Below are 20,408 nucleotides of genomic sequence, written 5' to 3'. Positions count from 1 at the left end.
ATTTTCAGATACTACCCAAGCTGGTTTCATAGTCCTCAAATGATGGGGTCCCTCTTCTTTCAAAGGTCCAAGCAGAAATTTAAAATTTATCATCACACTCTTCCCCCAACACAGTTCTTAGGATGGATGGGACTCCCCCCAAAATCTTTTATCCACATTTGTTCACAGCTTCTCTCCCTTGAGGACCTACCTCCTTCTTATATGTTCAAAGTAATTGAGAGTGATATTAATTTTCCTTTCTCATTTGGGATTGCAGAAATTTTTGTGACATGATAAAATAGAGTGAGAGAATAAGAAGAGCATCTTATACTTTTACTTTCTTCCTTTGTCATGAATTCTCTTGCAAATTCATGTCTTAAGCCTTGCTCTACCATGTCTCCCAGTGACAAACGTGCCTTGTCTGAGTGCTCACAGAGAAAGGAAATATCATCACATGTCAAGTGGCTAAAAACACAACCCCCCTCCCAGCCCACTGATCCTGGATTGTCCAGGGATTCCTGGCACATTACCTCTCAGGGTTAATATGATGATTAAATGATATAAATTATATACAAAGTACTTAGCATGGGGCCTGACAGATAGAAAGTACTCAACATTAACATCATTAATGTTAATATTATTGAAAAGAGTCCCATATAAACAGCCTCTAGAAAGTAAAAACTATGAAAATAAGAAGCTGGAGTTCTGCATGTGACCCCCATCCTGAACTGTCATGGTAGTAATGCCTGGGCATGTGGCTTCTCTTATATTCCAGAGGCTGGTAAATGTTTAACCCCTCAGGCAGCCTCTTTCTGTCACTACTCCAGCTTGGGCAGAACTTCAGAGAATCAAGCCAATTTTAATATTAAGCCAGAATTTTTCAACAAGGTGAATAGCACAGTTTAGCATCCAAAATAATTTACTAATGAATCTGGCCTGTTTCATGTTAGCTGTGACTCTGCTGTTTTTATGGCATAGATAATCAAGAAGTTTGCCCAGAAGGTAATGGTTTCAAAATCATAATGATACAATCTCTTCCTTTCTTAAAGAAAGAAAACGGATAAAATCGTTTTTCCCTAAACTATCCTGTGGAGTTAAAAACAGCATGCACATTCGAAGGAAACGAGTCATAGGAGGAAAGCCGGCAAAAGTGGTAAACCCACACAAAAAGTTATAATGTCACTTCCCAGGAGCAGCCCAAGTTTGAAAAAATAAACGTGGGGGTGGAATGTGGTAATTACAAGAGACTGAGAGTCTTGTAATGGAAATATCTTCGAGCCACCTGTCTGGGAGGATGGCAGTGACCACACAAATGTCTTTACAGGGAGACTTCCCATGGCAGGTGGCAATTAAGGAAGATGAGAAAATCAACTGTGGAGGAATTTATATCGGTGGCTGTTGGATTCTGACTGCTGCACATTGTGTCAGGTAAAAAAATATCTCCAGTAGATGCTGGTTTTCCTGAAACAATGAAATTAGGTAATAGAGATTGTGGCAGGTGATAAATAAAAACATATATAAGAAAAGTCATTGACAAGTTCCACTGTATTATCTGCTAAACGCCCTCTGATATTCATGATCGGGATCCCAGAGGCCACTTCCCCAGAACCCACTGTGTTCCCCTCAGACCAAACTGTTGATCCCAGCTGGCAAGGGCAGATCAAACCTGTAGGTACCAAGTTATTTCACTTGGCTCATTTGCATGGTTCAAGGTCAGCTTGGAGAACAGGTTCAGAATTCTGCCCTCAGTTATGACCTTTAGAATGAATGAAACACCATTTATTGAGCACCTCTTACAGACCAGATACTGTGTCCAGCACTTTCATATATGTTATTTTGTTTTAATATTCTTAACAGTCCTAAGAGGTAAATATTATTCCTCCCATTTTCTAGATAAGCAGACTGAGACTAGAAGTTACATAACTTGGCTAAAGCAACATTACAAGTCAGTTGCAGAGCCAGGGTAAAATCAAGTTCAACGTATCTGACAGTAACTTAGATGAAGGCCTGCTTAGAAAATCTGCAGGTGACCCAAAGTTGAGAGAGATAGGAAATCTGCTGAATGACACCCATAAAAATCCTCATGGATTGGAGAAATGCACCAACTCTAGTTTCTTGCTTCTGAATGACCCTTTTCTCTTGGCTTCTGTTACACAACACTCTCCTGGTTTTCTACCTACCTCTCTGGTCACACCTTCTCTGCCTTTCTGCAGCTTCCTCCTCCAGTGACTGAGCATTATTGCTTACGTGAAATACCTGAGTTCCTCAAGGTGTATCCTGCCTTCCTCTTCTCTTCTTACTTCTTCTTCCTAAAATTATCTGTACTTTAAAATACCACCGTATGCTGACACAACGATATTTCCAGCCTAGACATCTTCTCCAAACCTGACCCTACAGTACACTGACTATCTTGGCTCTATCAGAAGTAAATCAAATTCAAAAGGTCTAAGACCGAGCTCATGATATGCCCCTTCCCCCAGATATGGTCCTGACCCAGTGTTCCCTATCTCAGCAAATGACAACACCATTCATCTAGCTACACGGGGCAGAAATCTAAAAATCTTCGCACTTCACTCCCTCAGCCCTACCATAGCTCAGCCAGTATATCACCAACTCCAGATGGCATCTTTAATTTCCAATTATTTAATTCTCAAAACTTCTTTCCATCTCCACTATTACCCTGCTCCCGCCTCTCTCCTGGATTATACCAACCGATTCCGAATTGGCTTACCCACAGTCACTCTGCCCAGTGCTGCCCCCATCTATCCATTGCCTACTGTGCAGCAAGAGTAGTAGTTCCATACCTGGTTTTGACCACTTCCCACTTAAAATTCGACGGCTTTGCATTCCTCTTGGGATAAAAAACTAAACAAAATGTTTAACACAGCTCATTAGGCCCCAAGTGATGTGACCCCTATTTACCTTTGCCGATCTCATCTTGCCCCACAGCGTCACTTCTTGCCCCTATTCCACCTGCTCTGGCCTTCTTTCCGTTATTCAAGTGTACCTTGCTCCCTGCTGCAAAGAGACCTTCACATATGGTTTCCCATGCCTGAAAGCATCTTTCCTACCTTGTTTCCCTAGTTAGTGCTACTCGTTATTCAGATCTCAGCTCAATCCTCACTTCCTCAGAGAACCTTCCCCGACTCCCTAAAGTCTAAGCCCTCCTGATATATTCTCAGAACCCATGTGCTGTGAGTTCCTCTCCTTTTTACAGTAGAATACATATCTTCATTGGTGTGATTATCCATTTAATGCTGCATCCTTTCCTAGACCCTGAGTTCCATGAAGGCAGAAACTATTTCTGATTTGCTCATTTCTGCATCCCAGTGGCTAACACAGTGCCTGGTGATAGTAGGTACACACTAAATATTTGTTAAGTAAATTGAATGGATCAACAGTTAAACATTAAACAATATTCAGGACCTCTGATCCTGAAAAACAACCAAAAGTAATATGAAACACAGCATTCTTGGAACTCTAAGTTTAAATAAAAGCATCCTGAACACTCATTAGTTCCTAGGACATCACTGTTTAACTGTAAGGTGATTCCCTGAGAAAGTGATGGTAGACACCCAATTTGCTGGAAACCACGAGGTGAAAATTGATATGAAAATAGAGGCATTGGGACAGGCAATATTTAGCCCATTCACCATTTCAACCAAATTCTAAAACAGCTGCTGTGTTCCAGGTATAATACTCAACACAGGCATCTGTCTATAGATGATAAGACCCTATCTTTGACTTCAGGTAGCACAAACAGGAAGAAAGGCTTGTGAGCAAATAAATACAATGCAAAGTTAGGATGAAGTCAGTTTTAAAGGTCAGAATGATGACTGCTGTGGTCTTCACCCTGGGAACCTCTGGGGTTCTGTGCTCTGACTCCCTATTTCCTCAAGCACATTTCTTGCTGGATGCTCTCTGGTCTCTGCTTAAACACCTTCAGTGCCGGTGCTCTTACTTCAGAGGCAGCCAACTCATTCTACTTCCGGCATATCTGGTAATTAGTAAGATCTTTATGTCCCTAATATTGAGCAGTTAGATGCACTATCCCTCTCTTCATTTACCCATGGACTTTAATTCTGTCCTAAGAAAATTTAGTTGCACTGCTTCATGACAGCAAAGATAAAAAAAAAAAAATCCGGGAAAATGAAAAACTTCCTTTAAAAGGGAGAATTTAAAGATGAAGCATCAGAAGTCCTATTTAGAGTTGTTGTTTTTTTTTTTTAATTAATAGCTACTTTATTTATTTATTTATTTATTTTTAGCTGTGTTGGGTCTTCGTTTCTGTGCGAGGGCTTTCTCTAGTTGCGGCAAGCGGGGGCCACTCTTCATTGCGGTGCGCGGGCCTCTCACTATCGCGGCCTCTCGTTGCCGAGCACAGGCTCCAGACGCGCAGGCTCAGTAATTGTGGCTCACGGGCCCAGTTGCTCCGCGGCATGTGGGATCTTCCCAGACCAGGGCTCGAACCTGTGTCCCCTGCCTTAGCAGGCAGATTCTCAACCACTGCGCCACGAGGGAAGCCCGAGAGTTGTTTTTTTTTTCCTCAATATATTTATTTCCCTTTTCCTTTCTGTTACAGAATCAGCAAAATTCGTCGTTACCAGATATGGACATCATTTACAGACTTAATAAAACCTGACTCTCAGATAGCTGTTCAGTTGGTAAATCAAATTATTATCCACGATAAGTACAGTGGAGCCACCTACCAAAATGACATAGCTTTGATTGAAATGAAAAAACACCCAAGCCGAAAAGAATGTGTGTTGCCTCATTCCGTCCCTGCCTGTGTCCCCTGGTCTCCCTATCTATTTCAACCTAATGATAAATGCATCGTTTCTGGCTGGGGTCGAGAAAAAGGTATGTTTTACAGTTTGTTAATCAGAATCCAGGGGCTGAAAAATGAATAGGAATAGAAATGCATAGGAGCCAATCTCCTAGTGTTCAGAGAGAAACATTGCATCAAATCCAGAAAAGTGAATGTCCAGCCAAGGCCAGCTCACGGGCATAGGACCTGTGTGGTTGCACAGCACCCTGGGCTCTGGGCACCGAAGAGCCTTGTGCTTGGTGTAATGCTCTATTGTCACCATCAAGAAATTCTGAATAATTTTTGCAGAGGCCCCACCTCACATTTTCAATTTTCACTTGGTTCTGCAAATTATGTAATTGATCCTGACCTAGAGTTTCAAAGGATACCTATACTCTGTGATACAGAATGTACATTGAGGGGTAACCATTCACCAAGAAAAAAAATAGAGTGACGGGGGACATATAGCATGGACTTTCTGGATTTGTTGGAATGATACGGATGAAAGATAAAAAGGTTTTCAAAGGGATAGTCATAGTATATGCTGAGTCAGTGATCCCACAACCCTTCAGCTCTCTCCGCTGCTCTCCGCTATTCTCCATGCCTCACACCTCCACATACCACAAAGAGAAAGAGAACATAAAGAATTCATTCTTTGAGCTTCTAAGAAGACTTGAGGTGAAAATTCATATGAATAAGAGATGTAGACCCTTAGGGACAAATTATTAGAAAGACATGCTAAATTGGAGATAGATTAGAATTAATTTAAGCAATGCTTTTCCCTTCGTCTCGAAGTCAGCCTAGAAATTTAGCTTCCTTTTGACCCCTTAAACTCTCTTTGTAAATAACTTCACTGCATTAGTCTAATAGACTCTTATTCCAACACATTCTTTATAATTGCCATATTGAAAAGTATAAAATATGCATGTAAATGAACCTGGATTTGTGGTATGTTTGAAAACCCAAGATTTACAAAATACTAAAATTTTATTAGTAATCAATTCATCCAGAAAGTATTATGTCCTTATAGTTGTTCTTTTTTTTAATTAAATTTTTTATTGGAGTATAGTTGATTTACAATGTTGTGTGAATTTCTGCTGTACAGCAAAGTGAATCAGTTATACATATACATATATCCACTCTTTTTTTAGATTCTATTCCTATATAGGTCATTACAGAGTATTGAATAGAATTCTCTGTGTTATACATTAGGTTCTTGTTAGTTATCTATTTTATATATAGTAGACTTTATATGTCTACTATGTCATATGTCAATCCCAATCTCCCGATTTATCCCTCCCACCCCCTTTCCCCTTGGTAACCATAAGTTATGGTTATATGTCAATCCCAATCTCCCAATTTATCCCCTCCCTCCCCTTTTCCCTTGGTAACCATAAGTTTGTTTGCTACATGTGACTCAATTTCTGTTTTGTAAATAGGTTAATTTGTACCATTTTTTTAGATTCCACATATAAGCAATATCATGTGATATTTGTCTTTGTCTGACTTACTTCCCTCAGTATGACAATCTCTAGGTCCATCCATGTTGCTGCAAATGACATTATTTCATTCTTTTTATGGCTGAGTAATATTCCATTGTATATATGTACCACATCTTCTTTATCCATTCCTCTGTCTATGGACATTTAGGTTGCTTCCATGTCCTGGCTATTGTAAATAGTGCTACAATGAACATTGGAGTGCATGTATTCTTTCGAATTATGGTTTTCTTCAGATATGCCTAGGAGTGGGATTGCTGGATCATATGGTAGCTCTATTTTTCGTTTTTTTTAAGGGATCTCCATACTGTTCTCCATAGTGGCTGTACCAATTTTTATTCTCACCAACAGTGCAAGAAGTTTCCCTTTTCTCCACACCCTCTCCAGCATTTATTGTTTGTAGATTCTTTGATGATGGCCATTCTAACCGGTGTGAGGTGATACCTCATTGTAGTTTCAATTTGCATTTCTCTAATAATTAGTGATATTGAGCATCTTCTCATGTGCCTCTTGGCTGTTTTTTTTTTTAATATCAACATTTTAATATTTTATGTTATTTTATTTTGGCTGCACCTTGTGGCTTGTGGGATCTTAGTTCCCCAACCAGGGATTGAACCCTGGTCTTTGGCAGTGACAGCGCAGAGTCCTAACCACTGGACAGCCAGGGAATTCCATGTTCTGTTTTTTAGAAACTTTTATTATGTACATTCACATGTACTCACAAAAGTAGAGATAAAAGTAAAATAAACCTACCTTTCCTCACGCAGTTTTCACAGTTATCAACGTTCCACCATTCTTGTTTTAGCTCCCTGAACTGATCACAATCACAATAGGATAATTAGGAAAGCTTATTCATAAAGGAGTTAATAACAAAGATGTAGGTGGGAGGTTGGGGAACCACAAGGGCTATGCAGGAACCCAGGACTAACAGTACCAGAACTGAGACCTTTCCTAGATCTGAAGGTATAAGGTGAAGGAGAAGTTACCAGAAGGAGAAAGAGTCTTAGGTAAAGCAGGCTACCTTGAGAGAAGTAATGACCTTGGGTTGAAGGTTATAGCCAGCCCCAATCTCACTATCCTCTCTCCTTCCCTCCTTCCCTCTGCTGGAGTCCTCTGCTGGAAAGCAGCTGGAAGCCAGAGGTGAAGGCATTCCTATGGAGGCAATCCCTCCAGCTCAGGCTCTCAGGGCAGAGGGCAGGGCATTGAAGGGTGGAGAAAGGATCCGAATGACAAATCAGGAGCTTTTCAACATATTCCCCCACATGCACTTATTTTTTCCTGGAGCATATCAAATCAAATCCCAGCTATCATGTAATTTTACCCATGAATACTCCAGTATACATCTTTACCAGGTAAGGACTTAGAAAACAAAAACAAAACCACAACACCCTTCATACCCAACAAAATAAAAATGATTCTGTAATATCGTCTAATAACCAGCTGTGTTGAATGTGCCTTAATTATTTACAAAAAATTTTTACAATCAGATTATTTCCATTGGGATCCAAACAAAGTCCACACATTGCATTCAGTGGCTATTTTTCTTAAATCTCTTTTGATCTAGAACAGTTACCTCTTCGTTTCATTTAAAACGTATTTATTTTAAATGAAACTGGGTCATTCTTATTTTAGAATTTCCACACCTTGAGTTTGGATGATTGTATCCTTGATGTGGCATTTAACATGTGCTTCTATTCCATGTATTTTCTATAAACTAGTAGATATATTCTTATGCACTGATTTATTTATTAATCAAATGTGATTCAACACATTTATTGAGCCCTTTCTGTGAGTGCAAGATAGTAAGGCTAAAGTGCTAAGATCTCACTGATGAAAAATATGGACGCAGCCAACAAACAAAGGTGCTGAGGCTACAAAGTGGGATGGCAAAGGCCAGCTCTCAAGGGACTTACAGTACAAAGGCGCCATCAGACGTGAATGCCACCACCAGACAGCAGAACGTGACGGAGGCTTCAAGAAGCATACAAAACAAGAGTTCAGGGGAGGAAGCAATCTCCCAAGTCTTAAAAATCACTCACATGTTACAAGAGCTCCCAGTTTTTGAAGGCTTATCCTGAGTTAGGGGAAATAATAAATTACTAATTTTTGAAAAGCTGTTATCCTGAATAAGGTAGTCATCTTAAGACTAACTTGAAGTAGGAGTTGAAGGAGAAAAAAACTCTTTCCTGATTTGCTACATACATTGGTGGATTCGTTTCTTCCTCTGCTTCCCAGAAGAGAAGAATATTAGTCCTCCAGTTAACTACTACGTGCTCAATACACTGCTAGGGTCTGTGGCAGTGTCCTCTCAGGATAAGCAAGAGGTCTCTGTCCCCAGGTAGTTTAGAGATTAATTGAGGAGCCAAGTCATTTGGCATAAAATATTTAGTGTATAATAGAATTACTGAGTTCCTGCATTAATTACATAAATATTTATTAAGTAACTGATTTGTGCTAGCATGAGGCTGGGTGCTGGTGCAGCAGTGAATGAATCAGGCTTAGCCCCTGCCCTCTTAGAGCACATAAAAATTGCTGCAAGCTGGGAGAAAGGAAGAGGGGAGACAGGGCAAAAGTTCACTCCTTATACCTGAGACATCTCACCCTGTGTTCTTAGGTTTTTCTCATCTTCCCTGGACTGTCAATCAGCAACCGCACCTGGTCCTTCTCTTTCCTTGGACCAAGTTCAAGTCCCAAATCTGTGACTTAAAAGGAAAGGAAATCCTAAATCCTCTTTCAATCGCTTTCAAATCATTTAGGAGATAGAGTTCCTCACAGACACAAAAACACATAGATACTGGTAACTTCATATGTACTTCCTTCATCTTAAATTCTTATATTAAAAAGTTGTTTTCACTCTAACAAGCACTTTCAAGGAAATAAGGGACTGTAAGAAGACAGGAGCTATTTACGTAAGCTGATAACAGATTTCTAACCATCCCCCACCCCTGCCACTGGACTCAGTGACCAGAGTGGAAGGAGTCTATCCTATTCATCTCACAGTACCCAGGCCAGATATTCAATAATGCCCCTTGACTATTTTTAGAAAGACAATTCTAGAAACTGGGGATACCATCAGTTGTATGACTAAGTTTGCTAATCAGTTATCCTCATAAGTTTACATATGTATTAAGGAAAATATATATTCTTATATGTTCCTAATGGTTTACTAAATTATGAAAGTAAATACTTAGAGTTCTCATTTGTAACTTCAAAATGTCTATTTGTTTTCTCTCTTTGTTTAGACAACCAAAAAGTCTATTCACTTAAGTGGGGTGAAGTTCACCTAATAGCAAACTGCTCTAAGTTCTACCCAGGTCGCTACTTTGAAAAAGAAATGGAGTGTGCAGGTAAGCACTGAGAGACTTCTCAGAGATGTCTCTAACGCACTAACCAAACATGTTTTTCCTCCCCACTGAGTCACCCCCTTTATCTGGGCCTCCAACTCTTTTCCTTTGGCCTCTGGCTGTTGCATCATCAAACGTTTTCAGTCCCTTTGCCTCAGCTCAAGTTCCACAATCTAATACCAAGAGGAAAAATCTTCCTTAAGCCATTATGCAGCAGTCTAGCAAGGTGATGAAGAGCACAGCCTCTGGAACCAGACTGCCTGGGTTTACATTCCGGTTTTTACCAATTACTACATGTGTGACCTTAAGCAAGTTTCCTCATCTGCAACCTTGGTGATCTTAATAGATGAGGAAAGTGAGATGCAGAGCAGTTATATAAGTTGCCCAAGTCTTACAGACAAGAAGTGGTATATTCGGGATCAAAACCCAGACTTCTAAGTAAAAATCCAAATGATCTCATTTCAAATGCGTCCAGTTGGGAGTAAATTCTCCCTCCTCGGAAATCCCTTTATGCTTCCCACGATACCTTCCACTCTCTCCTTTAAGATCACAGGGGTGCTACTGCCACTATCTAACACAACTACAGCAGTCCCTTCTTTTGTTGGTGACCCAAAGGCAGGGTACCAGCCAGGGTAGTGCATTTAGGACACTTTATTGAAACCACTTATAAATAGTGGGTTATAGAAAAAGGCAGAGTTATTGACCTCCTATAACTTCTTGGATACAGTGATTTAAAATCTTAGAAAGTCATAAGAGTGAGAAGAAAGTAAACAGGCCATTTCCTGTGCCTTCCCATCTTAAAATGGAGTTCAGGATTACAGAGGACAAAAGGAGAGAATAGCACAAAATCTACCAAGGGGCAATAGCACAGTTAAGAGGACAAGCTCCGAGGTCTGGCTGCCTGGGTTCAAGTCCAGGCTCTGCCACTTATTAGCTGTATGACCTTAGACAAGTTAGTTAACCTCTCTGTGTCTTGTCTCATCTTAAAATAGGGATAATAATGATGCTTCTCTCATAGGGTTGTGGCGAGGATTAAAACAATGAATGACTAATACATACTAAGCGCTCAATGATCACTAGGTATTCCTATTATTTTCCCACTCAGCCTTTGATGCTACTTTCAGATTCCTATCTCATCATAGTATATGCTTCCACAAAGTAGAGGAAGCAGGGGGAAGCACTTGCTAAACTTGGAGAATGAGTAGAAGACACAGCATTTGCCAGCCTGCATCTCTACAAGTCTGTGGGCCCGCTCTGTAAGGGAGCGCATGTGTTATTGCCTGTTAGGAAAGTGTAAGAAAGTCAGTGTCAGTACAGGCGTTGGTGGAAGAGGCAGGAAGTCGGCATGGCAGCCTAGACAAATGGAAGTAAATGTGTGATTTTCTTTTTCCTTGGTCTTTCTCAGGTACAGATGATGGTTCTATTGATGCCTGTAAAGGGGACTCTGGAGGCCCCTTAGTCTGTAAGGACGCCAACAATGTGACTTATGTTTGGGGTGTTGTGAGTTGGGGTGAAAACTGTGGAAATTCAGAGTTCCCAGGCGTTTACACAAAAGTGGCCAATTATTTTGACTGGATTAGTCTTCATGTAGGAAGGTCTCGTATTTCTCAGCACAATGTATAAAAAACTGTGCTCTCTCTCTTCTTTCTACTCTTTTTGTCTCAGGAGTTACATTTTAATTGAAATGATACTGCATAAGTAGTACTTCTTCAAGGAAAAAAATAAAGGCAATTTTATTGGACATTTTTTAAAGGTCTCTACAAAGTTTATGCCATTTTGGAATTCTGTACAATTCTCAAATAAATATTCTAGTCAAGCATACATATTTTATTTATTAGAAAATGTGATTAAATGATCTCTTCATACAGGAGTGCTGTATTGACTGTACTAAAGGTTTAGCTAGTTGGATTGGCTTGACATAAGCCTGGTTCAAACCCCAACCCTACCACCTACTCCTTGCTTGACCCTGGTCAATTTATTATCTTTTCTGTGTCTCATTTTCCACTTTTAAAGTGGAAACTGGAATTTTGAGAAAATGAAGCTGCATGCTAAAGTAAAATGTTTGGCATGATACCCGTCACAGGGAAATAACGGACCTCACAGCTCTTGTCCCATTTTTCTGCTTCTTTAAGTATTCAGAGCTCTTGAAAACTTAGAGTTCCTCGTTTCACAAGTTCTCCTTGACCCTTTCTTTAAACCTCCCCACAGATACCATGACACAACCACTGACCTCCTTGGTGCCAAACCTCACAGCCAGGAAGCCATGTTCACCTCCCCCAGCCCCGCAGCAGCAGCACTACGCAGTCAACCCCTCAGGGCGTCACACTCTGAGGCCTGCTGCCTCCCCGCCTGCTGGTCTCAGCTTCCTTCCCAGCCTCTTCCTTCTGGTCGCCTCTCTTATTCTGTGTCATCTAGATTCAGCTTTAAATCCCACCACAGTCCAGCGGCGCACAAATCCATGTCTCCAGCCCTGACCTTTCCTAGAACTCCAGACTGTATCTCCTGAGCATTTAACATCTCCTTCTGGATATCTAAGAGCATTTTCAAAGAAAGAAGGCCAACCCCAAACTCTGCCCCTTCTTAAACCTCTTCCTCCCTCCTTAGTAGATCCCCCATGTCCTCAGCGTAGAGTGGGCACCCGGTCTCTTTCTATCACATGAGCCTGCCTTAATCCCAGTGTAGCATTTGTCATCACCCAACATATTCTGCTTTCATTGTCTGCCTCTTCACCCACCAGCCCACTGGCCCCACTACACTGTAAGACACAGGAGAAGAAAGATTTTGGCTTCCTTTCATCAGCATCCCTAGCACTTTGTTCATAAACGGTGCTCACTGCTTTTATTATTATTATTATTTTTTAAAGCACAGCTATCATCATCCTGAAGGCAGAGGTATATTTTTCACATAAATATTACCTTTAAAACCTGAGGTAAAAAGAAAAAAAAAAAACGAAAAAAAAACCTGGGGTCCAGTTCTGGATACAGCCCGATTGTTTTAATAATACAAGTGCCCATTTCTACATATATTCCAAAATCAGTTACTGCCCAGATTTTTTTCCTTTTTAAAATTTTAGTAAAATATACATAAAAATGTTTTTTTATTTTTTTTACCATTTTAACCATTTTGAACTGTACCGTTCCGTAGCATTAAGTATATTCACATTTTTATGCAACCATCTCCAGAAATCTTTTATCGTCCCAAAGTGAAACTCCTGAAACATTAAGCAGTAACTCCTCCTCCCCTCCCATGCTGCCCATTTTCAATTCCTTTTGTCATTGAAGGCATGAGAGTATTTGGTTACTTATAGCTGTGAAAGAAAGAACCCCAAAGTAGTGATTTACATAACAATTCTTTATGATTTTGCTCTTGCATCTGGGGATTGATTGGGCTGGCTGGACAGTTCTTCCATCCTCTCATGCAGCTGCCATCAGACGGGGCTGGGACAAGGGTCATCTCCAAGGCTTCTTCACTCATGGCTCGTGTCTGGTGCCTGGGCTGGGAGACTCAACAGCTGGGGTTCTCAGGCATCTCTATCTATGTGGTCTTTCCACATGGGCTCTCAACATGGTGACTTGGGGTTGCCAGACTTCTTATATAGCAGCTGACAAGTGTCCCAGGAAAACCTGCGGAACCTGCACTGGCTTTTTATACCTAGCCTGGAAAGTCATTTAGCCTCACTTCCATCACAAAGACCTGACCAGGTTCAAGGGGAAGAAATATAATCCATCTCTTGATGGGAAGGGTGTCAAAGAATGTGTGGCATATTTCAAAACCACCACCTTGTCCTGACCCAGCAAACCTGGAGCATGTGGCGCTTTAGCAGGTGTCTGTTTCTGAGCAAAAAGAGAAGAGTACTAAGGGCTGCAAGCTGGAAACCCAGCATATGGGCACCCTCAGCTGATCTTAGGAAGGAGTAGCATTGTGGCCCTTTGAAGGACCAGTCTGCACAATGACTCGAGACCTGGAGGCTTCACAGCAGAGTGGATCACGGTGGGGCATGAAGTGTGAAGAGCCCGCTTCTCCATAGTGACCCTGTGTGGCAGAGACCAGGAGCAGCAAAAGTGGGGTGACCTGACTTCTGGGCTCTCCCAATTTAGAGGTCTGTGTGAGGGCTCCTGGTTGCACACCACAGAAGCCAATAGCATTGGTTTAATGAAAAAAAAAATAGATTTATTCAAATATATCATGCAGTTCACAGAATCTCCAGAAAAGCCAGAAAGATGGAGGCTACAAAGACCACTGTAGGACCACTCATCAGAGATTCCCACTGCCACCAGCTTGGGTCCAAGGATCTATGCACAGCTTGTACTGCAGAGGCTGGGCATTGGATGCTACTGCTTGACCCTTCGCCATCACTGCTTCTGTGAGTTAGCATGGTCTTCCCCAAAGGCAGTCAACAAACAGAGGTCATCATCTCACTTAACCCTGGTCTCAGAACTCACCATCTTATGAGGGAGATGCGAAAATAAATTATAAAGCGTCACTTTGCCAGGTACAATGGTAAGGAAACCTCATAGGAGAATCATAAATCAGCCTTAAGAGTCCAAGAAGGCTTCCCCAGAGGTGAGCTTAATCTGAATTATGGAAGAACTTTCCAGGCAGATGCAAAGCAAAGGCCCTGTGGCTTGAGAAGCCAAACTCAACATCAAGGGGACAGAGAGCAATTCAGCATGACTGGAGCCCAGGGCGCAGCTGAGGAGCTGGAGAGGGAGGAAAGGCCAGATCAGGGAGGGCCTCATGCCAAAGATCTGGCACCAGTGAAACACTCTGGAAAGTTCATGCTGGAGGCATTGAGGAAGATATACTGGAGGGAGTGAGATGAGTTAGGGAAGAGAGTTGAGGTTATAGGAGTACTCCAAATGAAAAATGATGAATGTAGAAACCAAAGCAGGGCACTTATAAAAAGAATGGGACTAATTCTAGATATGTTAAGGAGTGAAACAGATGACATCTGGGGACAGAAGAGGTGGGGCACTAGGCAGAGGGATAGAAGTCTAGGATAACTCCCAGGTTTTCTCTTCGATAATGGGGTGATTGGTGTTACCACTGATTGCAGAAATAAAGGGAAGAAAGGAATAGAAGTAGGTTTAGTTAGTTAGGGATATTTTGAAGCTGTGCTATCTATAGGATCCCAGGGAAGACAAATAGTAGGAAATATAAAGCTCAAAATCAACCAGAGTTTGAAAGTAGCCAGAAACCCTACCGAGAGAAACCACGCACCTGAATTTATCCTGATGGTCTAAAACCTGCGATTTCACCTAAGCAGGTTCCTTTCCGTCTTCTCCAGTGTTTCCTCTTTGTGTGCCAAATAATCATACATTCTAACCACAAACGTCACTTGAAAATCTCTCTCCCTGATTGTTATGGTCTGAATGTTTGCATCCCCCTGTGAAAATTAGCAAAGGGAAACTTCACTAAAATGGGAGTTGAGAGGCTAAAAGGGCGAGCGCTCATGCACATACCACTCCATATATCAATCAATAGTACAGATCCCAATAGGAAGAGACTACTTTGCCTTTCCAGCAGGAATTGACACCACTACTTTACTACCACCAGCAGAAGGAAAAAAGATTTTTTCCTTGCCTGGCAACAGCTCAGCCAATGAGAGACTGTCACAAATCAGCCAATGAAAAGCTACTATACTTCAAGCTCTTAGTTTTCTCCAATGGACTTTTTGCTTATAACAGCCCCTGCCAAGTTCCCCTTCTCCTTTATAAAAGTTTCCTCTCCTTTGCTTGCATGTGGACTTGCATGTGGTTCACCATAGTTGCATGTCTTGAAATGTAATTCTTTGCCGCTCCAGAATAAACCTGTCTTGCTGGTAAAATAACTGGGTGTTTTATTGTTTTAGGTTAACCCCCCAAATTTATATGTTGAAATCCTAATATCCAGTGTGATGGTATTAGGAAGTGGGGTCTTTGGGAGGTGTCTAGGTCATGAGGTTGGAACCCTCACGAATGAGATTAGTATTCTTATAAAAGAGACCTCAGAGATCCCACACCTCTTCCACCATGTGAGGACACAGCGAAAAGTCAGCAGTCGCAACCCTGAAGAGGGCTTTCTCCAGAACCCCACCATGCTGGCACCCTGATCTTGAAATTCCAGCCTCCAGAACTGTGAGAAATAAACTTCTGTTGTTTATAAGCCACCCAGTCTGTGGCATTTTATTACAGCAGCCCAGAGAGATTTGTCTGATGATAGACCTCCCCAAGCAAAGAGCCATTACCTTCAACACATCACGGAACCAGCTCTTGTTCACAGATCTGATACAGCCATTTCTTGTCCTTCACTTCATTCCCAGCTTGAAAGCTATTCAGCCATTGGGGGGTTTTTGTTTGTTTTTTGAGTTTGGTTTATTTTTTTTTCTTTCTTTCTTAAAGGCAGAGGCTGGAACCTAGCACTTATTTCACCTTAATTTGAGCCTCTTTTAGAAACTAACCTTCCAGCCTTAGCACTGGGTAAAGATTGATCATTATGGCTGGAATTGTTTCACCATGCGGCATTTATTTTCATCACAATAACACTGCTGAGGCCATTTAATGAGACGTTGGAAAAGACTAAAAACAGAAACTGCCCTTGATCATTTGTATTTTGTTGATTTTGCATTATTTCACACAACACAAAGGGTTGCATAATATCCTAGTTTCCAAGCATTCTGAGTTAATATGTTACATTAAACCCAATAAATTTTGCATTCTTACTTCATTAATACCATCATGTTCCATGATGTCCATGTCCAGTGAAGAGATCATTAGGGGTATTTAGAAGGGTATCTGATTGATCATGCTTATAACTGTACTTGGAAGCTCTCTATAAAAAACACAGCCTAGGGACTTCCCTGGTGGAACAGTGGTTAAGAATCCACCTGCCAATGCAGGGGACACGGGTTTGAGCCTTGGCCCAGGAAGATCCCACATGCTGTGGAGCAACTAAGCCTGTGTGCCACAATTACTGAGCCTGCGCTCTAAAGCCCGCGAGCCACAGCTACTGAAGCCTGTGCGCCTAGAGCCGGTGCTCCGTGACAAGAAAACCCACCGCAACAAGAAGTGCGCGCACCTCAACGAAGAGTAGCCCCCGCTCACCACAGCTAGAGAAAGCCCGTGTGAAGCAACTAAGACCCAACACAGCCAAAAATAAATAAATAAATTAATTAATTAATAATTTAAAAAAACAGAAAAAACACAGCCTAGTTGCAGGCACCCAGAAGTTCCCATTCCAAGGCATTTAATCATTCAGACAAAAATCAGCACAAAAACAGCATATTTTATATTTTCATAATTTATTTTGATAATTTTGACCATAATTTCTTTCCCTAGTTCCTCTTTCTATTTTTTCTTCCTGGAAGTACAATTGTGTTTTTTCCCCAGTACTCCATGGACATGTCTCTTGTGAAGTTCACCAATAACCTACATGTTATTAAATCCAGTGATCAATATCCTGTCCTCACCTTGTTGCACACCCACTGAAGTGATGGTTCTATCTTTCTTAGACACACTGGAATGTAGCACTCTCCTGCTGCACTTGGCTGTTCCTTCTTAGTCTCCTTTGCTGCTGCTTAGTTACCTGACCTCCTACGACTTAGACCCTGTTCTGCTCCTCTTTACATGCTCACTTTTTAGAGGATCTTATCTAGTCCCATGGCTTAAAAGCCATTTCTATGCTGACGACTTCCAAGTTTATTTCCAGCTCTTATCTCACTTCTGAACTACAAATTCAGTATAAGCTTCTCAAACATGGTATGTCTGAAATTAATTTTCTAAATTTTCCCTGAAATCTGCTTCTTCTGGAATCCTCCCCATTTTAGCTGGTAAGAACTCTCTATCTTTCCAACCGTTTAAGCCAAAACCTCAGTGTTGTCCTTGAGTCTTCTTTCCCTTTACACCACATTCAATCCATCAGTAAATTCTGTTGGATCTACCATCAAGTTACATCTAGAACGTGACCACTTTTCACACCTCCACTGCTTCCTCCTTGGGCCAAGCCATAATAATATCTTACCTGGTTTATAATGTCCTAACTGGCTTCCTGACTTCCGCTCCTGCCCATCCACAGTCAACGTATATATAGACAAACTAGCCATTTGCTAGCAGGCAAGACCTGGAAGCTGTGGGTTTGCAACCAATAGTGTCTGTCTCGATAATAACAGGTTTTGCTGAGTAGATGAAAGTGCCCTGTAAAGAAGCCTCTTTCAAACATTTTATGCTATTTGGAAGAAAAGATGAAAGTGGGTCATCTAGGAGTTACATGATATGGTCAATCAGGGCTGACTTCACCAGCAAGCACCCTGTGCCAATGCACAAGGCTCTGAACCTAGGAGGGTTCCAGACTTGCTTTCATATCTCCCGTTATCACCTTGAAATTCTTAATAATTTTTGAACAAGGGGCCTTGCATTTTTACTTTGTGCTGAGCCCTGCAAATCACGTAGCTGGTCCTGTGGTCAATGCCATACCCTGGTATCTGACAGCAGGAATTAAGAGGAAAAAGTAAATCTTGGAATCATTACAGCAGAACAAATATCTAATGATTGATTATGAAAAGAATGTGAAAATAAAACTTAGAATCTTGTTTTCTGGAAAGATGGCAGTGATTTCCATGAAGAACACAGTAGAAAAGGAGATTTGTTTAAGAGAAAAAGAGATTTCTGGGCTTCCCTAGTGGCGCAGTGGTTGAGAATCTGCCTGCCAATGCAGGCGACACGGGTTCGAGCCCTGGCCTGGGAAGATCCCACATGCTGCAGAGCAACTGGGCCCGTGAGCCAAAACTACTGAGCCTGCACGTCTGGAGCCTGTGCTCCGCAACAAGAGAGGCCATGATAGTGAGAGGCCCGTGCACCGCAATGAAGAGTGGCCCCCGCTCAGAAACGAAGACCCAACACAGCCAAAAATAAATAAATTAATTAATTAAAAAAAAAAAAAAAGAGATTTCTATCAGCCAGAGGAAATGGAGTTTGAGAATTTAATCCCTAAGGAAAGATGAGACAAAAAAGACTAAACCTGAATCCTCAGAGCTAAGGCTGTATTTAGGGTAAAGAAATTAGATGAGATCACCAAGGAGTAAATGTATACAGAAAAGGTATAAAGGAGAGATTTGGGGCATCTATAACAGGGCTGGAACCAGGTAACATTACTATACAGTATTCTGTCTTTTCTTTCTGAAGACTTATTCCCATACCAGTGAGTTTCTCTGAAAGAGCCGAACCTGGTTTAAGTGTTCCCCTGGTGGAGCTAGGTGGGACCTCAGAGGTAATCTGGTACAACATCCAAACTTTAGAGATGAGAAAACCAAAGCTCCAGGAAGCTTTAAAAAAAAGAATTCTGTTTCCTTTTCCCAGCTGTTGAAATGTGCTGTCCAAAAATTAAAGAAAAAAAAAATCTTTGGCATCTCATGGTGGCAGAAAGAGACCTTGGGAATTCCCTGGCGGTCCAGTGTTAGGACTCGGCGCTCTCACTGCCAGGGTTCCATCCCTGGTGGGGGAACTAAGATGCCGCAAGCCACCTTGATTTGACTGGATACTGTCACATGACTGCTCTGCGGGCACCTCAACTCCTTTACTGTAAAAAGGATAATACCTCTCAAGCACATTTCTCCTCTTCTTCCACTGTAGTTCAAGTTGATCACAGCCCAAGGGTGCCTGGCTGAGCATCTGAGGGCAGACTTAAGGCAGGCCGCTCTCCACTAAACTTTTTTGTTTCTAATTCGCCCAAAGGTTGTATTCCTGAAAAGTGGTGTTCTGAGTGTGAGAGATTAAGTCCATGAAGTGCCTGGCACAGACTAAGCTCTAAATAGAGATAATTCTTATGAGCTCTGCACTGCACATTTATTATCAACTCATGAAGCTTGTAAGAAACACAAAACGGCAAACTAGAATTTATTGGTAATTCTTATAGAAAGGACACATATTTTCTCAACACTCGCAATATTGCCCTGGATCTTACTGTAAAATTCTTGGAAACTGCCAGGATACTAAATAACTATTTATAGCTCTGGTCGAAATTACTGCAATTGTTATTTAAGGATTCTGCGCTGCACTGGGAAAAAATACAGGGAAATGTCACTGGAGCCATCAAGTTACAAAATATCTTGAGTAGGAAAACTGTGCTTTCCTTTTTTTTTTTTAAAACTGCGTTCAAGTACGGAGTACGGCTTCTTCCTTACCAGGGAAGAAAACTCATGGTTTTACTGTCAAACCATTTTCTTCTTCCGAAATTTCTAAACTAGCATCTAGCTCGTCTTTGTCAGCCAGGCACCACCACGGCCTTGGATTAATATGTTCCAATCCCGATCCCCCAACCGCTGCCACCGCGGTTCGAGAGGACCGGGTGAGGGCCCGAGGAGGTGAGATGCGCGTTCGGCCCACGTATCCTGCAGAATCACGATTTCAAACACCGCCCTCTGCAGGGGATTACGGGTAGGGAGGGTGGGGGTTGGCTCGTTTCTCTGATGTTGTCTACACCATGAAAAGCTTGTCGCTCGGGTGGCTGGGCTGCACCCCGACAGGTCAGATGAGGTCACAAGAGTTCGCCACCTGGCTGCACCCTACAACTACCCCGGGAGCTTTCAAAAAATACCGATGTCCACTGACACCGGGACGAACTAATCTGCCTGTCTGGGGTACGGGGCCCGGCATGGGTATTTAATTAGTACAACCAACCCCTAAGGTAGTACTAACGAGGGCCAGGTGAGCCGGCCTCAGGGGCGCGCCGCGACCACCACGTGGGTGGGGAGGACGCAGCGGCCGCTCTGCGCTCCCGCCTCCCCCGCGCCTCAGACGCACCACG

General features: G+C 41.9%; 1 protein-coding gene across 2 annotated transcripts in view; it reads left to right on the top strand.

The window, feature by feature from the left end:
* The window catches only part of CFI (complement factor I), a 38,849-nt gene extending 27,451 nt beyond the window's left edge, over positions 1-11,398 (top strand). The window contains exons 11-15 of one of the 2 annotated variants that reach the window (XR_009503353.1): positions 1,029-1,132; positions 1,304-1,407; positions 4,562-4,643; positions 9,528-9,632; positions 11,035-11,121. Coding sequence is in view for 1 of the 2 variants with exons in the window: in XM_059923424.1 (XP_059779407.1) it covers positions 1,029-1,132; positions 1,304-1,407; positions 4,562-4,839; positions 9,528-9,632; positions 11,035-11,252 (809 nt within the window). In the remaining variant the exon portion in view is untranslated. Of the gene's footprint in view, positions 1-1,028; positions 1,133-1,303; positions 1,408-4,561; positions 4,840-9,527; positions 9,633-11,034 lie in introns of both variants that reach the window. The other variant, XM_059923424.1, reaches the window with a different exon arrangement.
* The last annotated feature ends 9,010 nt before the right edge of the window (positions 11,399-20,408 follow it).

This window comes from Balaenoptera ricei, chromosome 5 (assembly GCF_028023285.1).
Source record: "Balaenoptera ricei isolate mBalRic1 chromosome 5, mBalRic1.hap2, whole genome shotgun sequence".
In the NCBI taxonomy this organism is placed as follows: domain Eukaryota; kingdom Metazoa; phylum Chordata; class Mammalia; order Artiodactyla; family Balaenopteridae; genus Balaenoptera; species Balaenoptera ricei.
This window is presented reverse-complemented; position numbering and strand designations above follow the sequence as displayed.